The sequence below is a fragment of the Cynara cardunculus genome (assembly GCF_001531365.2).
Source record: "Cynara cardunculus var. scolymus isolate 2C chromosome LG 11, CcrdV1, whole genome shotgun sequence".
In the NCBI taxonomy this organism is placed as follows: domain Eukaryota; kingdom Viridiplantae; phylum Streptophyta; class Magnoliopsida; order Asterales; family Asteraceae; genus Cynara; species Cynara cardunculus.
In genome coordinates this window covers 17,150,724-17,158,534 of record NC_037538.1, presented here as the reverse complement: position 1 = coordinate 17,158,534, position 7,811 = coordinate 17,150,724, and the positions used below count along the sequence as shown (strand labels likewise).

Here is a 7,811-nt window from a genome sequence, read left to right as displayed (position 1 = left end):
TTTTTCTTCCTATTGTACCAAATTAGCCATTTAGCCTATTATGATCTGTTTTTGATATAAAGACTTTTATTAATTGTGTTAAGCTTAATCATTACCAAAAGTTTCAAGAACTCTGTCTGCTATATAAAACGCGTTTGCTGAGTAATTTGTTATATTATTCTTTAGCCTACTTACCAAATAATACATGTGTTATTGGTACGTAGAAATTCATCACTATTCTTGTGTTGGCATTGTCATCCTTTGCGATATGTCCCCAAAGTTTGTTATTTATCTATCAAGGATTAGCTGAATGACATTCAACATTCATTTATCATCTCATGAGATAAAGAGTTTTATGGTTTTATTCTATTGGTGTTATCAGTCTTTGTTAAAAGCTACATGTTGGGGGAGACGGGATTTAGTGAGAGATCAAAGTAATTACTCCTATAAGAATGTGAGCTCGCTTTCCTTAAGTAATATTTCGACCCTAATCGGCTTTGATATCAAGAAATTTACTCGAGGATAATTTCAATTCATAGTCATGATTTAGATATATAGAAATCATAATCTATAAACCTAAAGAAATCATAGCAATTCATACATCAAAACCAAGAACGAATGCCCTATTGAAGGGAAATGATTGCCGGAAACTATGGGTAACTATTGGGTGGTTAAGAAGTTAAATAGAGTACTTATGAACCGGTGGTATCACCTACTGATTAACATCTGTAAGTAGCATCATTGGGAAAATCCATCGACATCAAATGCTAATAACATCAACTGTTGATAGCATCAACCGTTGATGGCATGCACTGCCACTTATACCATCAAGAGACATTGATTGCACATTCATCATTGTTACCAAACACTAATGAATATAAAACAACCTAACACAAAAAAGCATTAGTGTCGGCTCTCTTAAACCTTTTTTTTTTGTTTTGGGGCGTTGCACCTAGGACCCCGATATAGCAAGGGGACTTGACCCACTTGATCCGTTAATTAATATAGATGCCATCGAGCGATATCAGGTTCTAACTAGCTTATATTAATGTGTACTTCAAACATCTTAATTAACCCGCATTATAATTTAACCAATATTAATTTAATTTTATTACGTTTAATGTTACTCCATCTTTCATGTAATCAGAGTTAGATTTAAGAGGTAAATATGAGGGTGCTTGGGATTGCTTATTTGAAACAACTTATGTTTTTTTTTACAAAAACACTTATCAACTTATTATAAGTCAGAAAGGTTTAACTTCTTAAAAAACTCCTTATTACCGGTTTGACAAGTTGTTGATCCAAACATTCACAAGTGCTTATTACCGGTGTAGTACAATGAAAGGAGAAGATCAAAACTTGTGAAAAGAAAGACAAATGGGAGGAAGAAATTAATGAATTCATTTCACAATTTGCATTACAGATGATGAATTGAAGTTGGATTGTTATGTGAGAGAGAAAGAAATGGTGAAGGGCAACCAGTGTTATTAGCAGTAACAACTAACAAGAGGTATAAATGCACTTGTGATATATATGTGGTATGAACAACACCCATAGCTACGGATAGGTTTACCTGGACTGGAAAACGACACTCCACTGCCGTGTTCTTTACTGTCACTTCCTCTCTTCTTCTCGAAATCATCCCACCATTATTCAGCTACATTAACCCCTCTATTTCTTTTGATTTACAACACCTTTTTTGTTCTTAATCACACAAAAACAAACCAAAAAATCAAACCTTTGTGAAGATTTGCAAAGGGTAAAAAGGATCGGTGTTTGCAGGCCACTCTTTTGCTCTAAAACAAAAAAACATGATAAGAAACACACAAAAAGAACACACCATGTATGTGTTTGTTTAGTTACTCAAGAAGGCGATGAAGAACTGCGACTGCGGCCTAGTCGCAGCTCTAGATCTATCTCTGCAACTTCTGAAGTGGTCAAGGTAACTCGATTGTTATGGTTATTGGTGGACATGGATGCTTCAGTGTTGCTAGAATTCGATGGAGAAGATTGGATGTTATGAGGAGGCACAGCTGCTGGAAAATTCATCAAATTAGCAGTTGTGGGGTGGGGGGCAATGGAGAGAAAACTGGAGGGGTTATCAGTGAAAGTTTTCAAAGGGCTGAAAAGGGCATTAGAGGTAGGTAAAGAGTAAAGAAGGCAAAGACCACCATTTCCAACAAGCTCTTGAGTTGGGATCAAGAGAGTAGAAGAAGAAGAAGAATTAGAAGAAGAGATATTATACAGGTTTTTCGAATTGGGCTGAGATTGGTGGAGGCGAGCCCTGTCGCGGCGGTGCACGTTCATGTGGCCACCAAGAGCCTGAGCTGACCGGAATTCCCTCCTGCAAAATGTGCAAGTGTAGGAGCGCGGTGGCCAAGTGGTGCCCATGATGTTTCCAGTGTCTTCAGCAAAGGCTCTCACCTCCCATGAATCATCTTCTTCGTGGGAAGTTGCATCCGGTTGATTAGGGTTCCACATCAAACACCACCACACCACACCACACCACACCACAGCTAGCTGCGGTTGATTGTTTGTAATGGTTGTTGAGTTGATGGTGGCAATTGCTGGAGGTGAGTTAATGAGAGAGAAGCAAGATCAGCAACCACAACATTGTAGCAGCAACAACATTTATATACGGTAAGAGATATGAGAGAAGAAAAAGAAAAGGTTAAATAAGGGAATGGGTTTTATTTGAGAGATTGTAGACAAAACAAAACCCTAGCAAGCAACTGGCACATCAACAATGTCTTCTTTTTTATGGGTATTTTTTATATATTTTATAATTCCATCTTTGAAACAGGCTGTTGAGAGGAAGGAGAACATAACATAACATAACATGCCAATCAACATTGGCTTCAACGCTCATCAAATCGTCTCTTTATATTCCCAAAATTAATTGTTTAGAAAACTGGAAAAAGAGTTTAACAACAAGAAAACCAAATAAGTCGTCAAACCGGTAATAAAGAGTTTTTGAAGAAGATTAACCCTTCTGACTTATAATAAGTTGATAAGTGATTTTGTAGAAAAGCATAAGTTGTTTCAAATAAGCAATTCCAAACAACCCTGTTGCATGTATATAGTTAGATAAATTTTCTTACCGTCTCAGATCTCATAATATAATTCTATCACATGTTTCCAATGGTTATATGTAAACATTTCATTAACATATTTTATTACCTAAAGTTAATTACAAGTCTTGCATTGCAAGTTAACATATCACATATAGAAGGTAAAAACCCTACATCTATAATTCATTTCAAGCAAAACTTATGTTAGTAGGTTTTGTCCATTAGAAAACAATATTTTTGATGGTGCTCACTAAATAGTTGATCAAATCATGTACGTACATTGATACTAGTACATATAGATGTTCGATATATGAAGTTAAATTCGGTTGAATACAATTCATGATTTGAGGGGGTGTTTAGTCAAAAGTATTAAACAATAATCAATAAGAATGAACATAAAAGAAACTGTTTGTTTTTCTATAACTTAATGGACTCATTCCATTAAAAGCCCTTTATTTCTTTACTCTGGCAACACACCATCTTCACCAACTTCTTCTTCTCGGTGTGACGTCCCTCTCTCTTTCATCATCTCCGATGGTCTGAGACGCTCTCCCATATTACCAGCACCGAGGCATCTACTATGATTTTGATTATTCAAGATTTCGATCTCACGGTGGTGAATCTTGCATCCAGATTAAGATTAGGTTTTGGTCGTGAATCTTGCGTCCAAATTAATATTTAGGATTTTTGTAAATTTTGTGTTTTTGATTTATAGGAACAATCCAATCTTGTACAACGATTTGATGCAATGACTAATCTCAGTTTTGCTTTAATTTGTTATAAATTTTGTACTCAATTTAGTTTGTATTTGTGTTGATGAAGTTAAGATTTGATTGTGGTGGTGATTGATAGGTGTTTCGTGGGTTGATGAGTAAAAGAAGATGAAGAGGGTATTTTTAAAGGTATTATCTTGTTTTTTATTGATTAATATTTAAGAAAAAAATGGATAACATTTTAACTATTTAAATAATTGATCATAGTGGTATTATTTGGTGTATAAATACTCGATATTAATATACGGATTTTGCATATTTAACAAAAGAAATTGATAATATTTTGATTATAGTTTCTAGTTTAATATAAATATATAATTTATAAACCATAAAAATGTAATATAATTTAGAAAATATATATATATATATATATAATTTATATATATAAAGTACAAAATATAAATATATAAAATTTAAAATGTTCAAATACAAAAAATATAAATAAAAAATATAATATAATATAATTTAGAGTAAATTACATAAATTGGATGGTTGTTAGTGTGAGCGACCAAATCCTTAAAAACCTACTTATGTAGAGGGTTTTTTTGTAATAAATGAATATAAAAGAGTAAATATGTAACTTTTAAACATATCTTAGGGACCAAATCCGTAATTTAGTCTGCTTATTTTTATAGCACAATACCCTTGTATAATTATCTCTAAACTTTATGTAGCAATCAACAACTATTCATTACTACGTTGAGGTTAAAGAATCTCTGACGGATAAATATTTCAATGATATTTTATTATATAAATGTACATAATTAATATATATATATATAGAGAGGGAGGAAGAGTAAAGCGAAAAGTTAAATATTTTGCGAGAAAATGACAAGTTTCAATATTATATATGATTATATTTATTTGAAAAGTATATAATGACAAATAGAACAAATAAACTCACGCACGCTCATCACCTTTGATGAAGTTTGAACTCTTGACCTCCTAAAAGGCTAAATACTCATATCGCTAGGTCAAAGGCTCTTTGCGAGAAGACGACAAGTTTCAATATCATATATGATTATACTTTTTTGAATGTGTTCAATATATATGATTAAGCGTTTCTATGTTGTTAATACAACATGTGTTTAATTATATATGGATACCAAATTTTTTATTAAGTCTTGTATGGATAAATTTGTCTGTCCGGATAAATTTGTCTGTCTGGAAAAATGAGTGTTGTTGTTTATTTTTTTTTATTTGAACCAACAGTTTGAATAACATAAATGACCACTTTACCCCCTTAACATTAATTATTTGAACATCAAAACAAAAAACCATAAAGAGGCCGAAGATGGGGTGTCTCATATGGGAAGGAGGCGATGCTTTAAATAAGGGGTAGGGGTGTCATTTTTGTTGCTGAATGAGGACAACACACCATTTTTATTTGTGTGATTAATCCATGTTCTGTGTGTGATTAATCCATGTTCTGTGTGAATAAGTCGTAAGTAAACAACCCAAATGAGCTGTGCGAATAAGCCAAATAGACCAATAAGCCTAATTAAGCCGTAAGTAAACAACCCAAATGAGCTGTGCGAATAAGCAAAATAGACCAATAAGCCTAAATAAGCCGCAAGTAAACAACCCAAATAAACTGTACGAATAAGCTAGATAGATCAATAAGTTTAATTAAAGCGCAAATAAATAACCTCTAAGTTTATGTATCATATATATAATTATATATAAATATTAAAACATGTTATTTTTTCTTAAAATATTTAACTTTTTATTTCAAGCTATAGCTATAAGGCTATAACTGAATATAAACAGACATTGAGAGGAGGAGGGGGAAGAATAAGCATAATTATTGTGACAAAAGTTGCACGTGCAACCACAATTTAGTACAAATTGTATCATGTGTTAGAAGGAATTGTAGCAAGAAAATGATGGCTCAATTCACATGTTTACTTCAACAGTAATGATGCAGTCATGAAATAGGTATATAGTGTATATATATATATATATATATATGTATATAGAGAGAGAGAGGAGTTATTATACAATTTTTTACAATTGTCTATTTAATTTGATGAATATGTGATCTCATTAAAGTTGTAATTGTTTCCTAATATAAAATATTAATCATAATTAATGAACCTTAGTTATCTTCCATAAATATTCAAATAATAATAAATGAACTCTCATCATTTACATTTGAGTTGTATTGGTTGTATAAATGTAATGAGTTACATTTGAAACGTCTTTTATATATATATATATATATATACATATATATATATATATATTCAATTTAATTGATAGAAAAACATTTATCTCTATAACCCTCTTTTTTATGAAATCATTAAATTGTATAACCTTGATAACTTTTTGATTATGTATTACTCTATATTATTTTTTTTAAATTTAATACAAGGATTTAAAATATTGATTAATATATGTTTATTTTATAATGTTTTTATTTCATATGTATTTGGTTGGTAGTGTGAATATTTTTGACGTATTTGTAAAATAAAAAAAAAACATAATTTTTTTTCACATTGTTAAACGAACATATTGTAAAAAAATATTTGTTAATGAATATATTAAATACTATATTTAAACATAAGAAAATCATGTGAAACAAACTTAAGATAGAAGTTCTCACAAATCTTACAAATTTTAAAGTTTTTAAATGATCAAACCTCTCTATCAAGATATGTAAGCAATTTTACCTATGAAAGTGACATTCTGCTTATATAAAGTAAATATTTTCACCAATGAAAATAGTTGTACTCTCTCTTTACATAATATTATATATATATATATATATAAAGTATATTTCAAATGCAATCATGTCCATTTGTACAATCCTTACAACTATTTTCTAACCAATCAATGAATTTCTTTTTTTAACTGAAAAGGTTAAATATGTCTTTTACTAATTTTAGATGATTATTAGTATTTTTAATTAAAAATATTCTATATCCTATTTATGGTGAATCCTTTTATTTCCCATTAATAATTGAAGCAGTTATGGAAATTATATAACTTCTATAAACTATACAAAATGAAACCTGCGATCGACCAACTAGGAGGTGAAACATCTTTTTCTAGTATTATAGATTCTATGTCATTCAACGAGACATTTGTTAAGGATATTGTTGGTGAAATCGGTGTTTTCGATTCCATGAATGGTAACAGTCAAGTTTTTGATCTTGTTGGTGAAAATCCAACCGCAGATAATGATAATACAATCCAAGATCAATGCAATTATTCAGCTAGGGATGAGGATGGTTGCAGCGGGCGAGATGAAATAATACGTGAGCATAGTGTCTCGATTAATGACGGAGTTTTTGATGATTTTGTCGATGATGATGTTGCATCGTTGAGTAATGAATCTGAAGGTATTGAATTGCTTTCATTGATGTAAGTCGAATTTGATTTCATTGGAGAGTAATTATTGCAATCTGTATAAAGATATGTTCATTGGTTTTATTGTAGCTTATTACATAGTTTTAGTTAATGCATTTATAAGATCTAAATTTGATTTATATGAAACCAGCTTCAATCCATGACGTATAATAATGTACATTAGACCAGTCATTTTCATATATTGAATCCTCACATTGACTTTTAACGGTACTCTACGTCTGTTGATACTGCTGCTGTTTACATCTAGGAACACTGGTTCAATGTATCTTCATATACAATGAAACCAATTTCACTTCATATACAAGAACAAATGTGTTGGTCCCGTAAGGGTCTACAAGAATAGAAACAGTTTGTAGAAGGGGGGATGAATACAAACACAGTATTTTCAAATTTAAAATATATATTGACAGAGAAGATCAATACAGATTTTACTGCATACCTGATTCCATCCATAAATCGATTTGATTCCCTATGAGTTCTAGTCTCAATAAGACTACTAATAAACAATATTTGTTTACACACAGATCTTTAGCAATTACAAGAAAAAAGATTGCTAAAAAGAAGATCTTTTACTTAAGCTAGAAGATGCTTGAAGTAAGAAAAGGATTGCAGAGAG

General features: G+C 31.0%; 1 protein-coding gene across 1 annotated transcript; it reads right to left on the bottom strand.

Moving 5' to 3' along the window:
- Window positions 1-1,489: 1,489 nt before the first annotated feature.
- LOC112522072 (probable transcriptional regulator RABBIT EARS) lies at window positions 1,490-2,730 on the bottom strand. Its single transcript, XM_025131141.1, has one exon. The coding sequence runs from the start codon at window positions 2,458-2,460 to the stop codon at window positions 1,843-1,845; it is 618 nt and encodes a 205-aa protein (XP_024986909.1). The 5' UTR covers window positions 2,461-2,730; the 3' UTR covers window positions 1,490-1,842.
- Window positions 2,731-7,811: the final 5,081 nt, after the last annotated feature.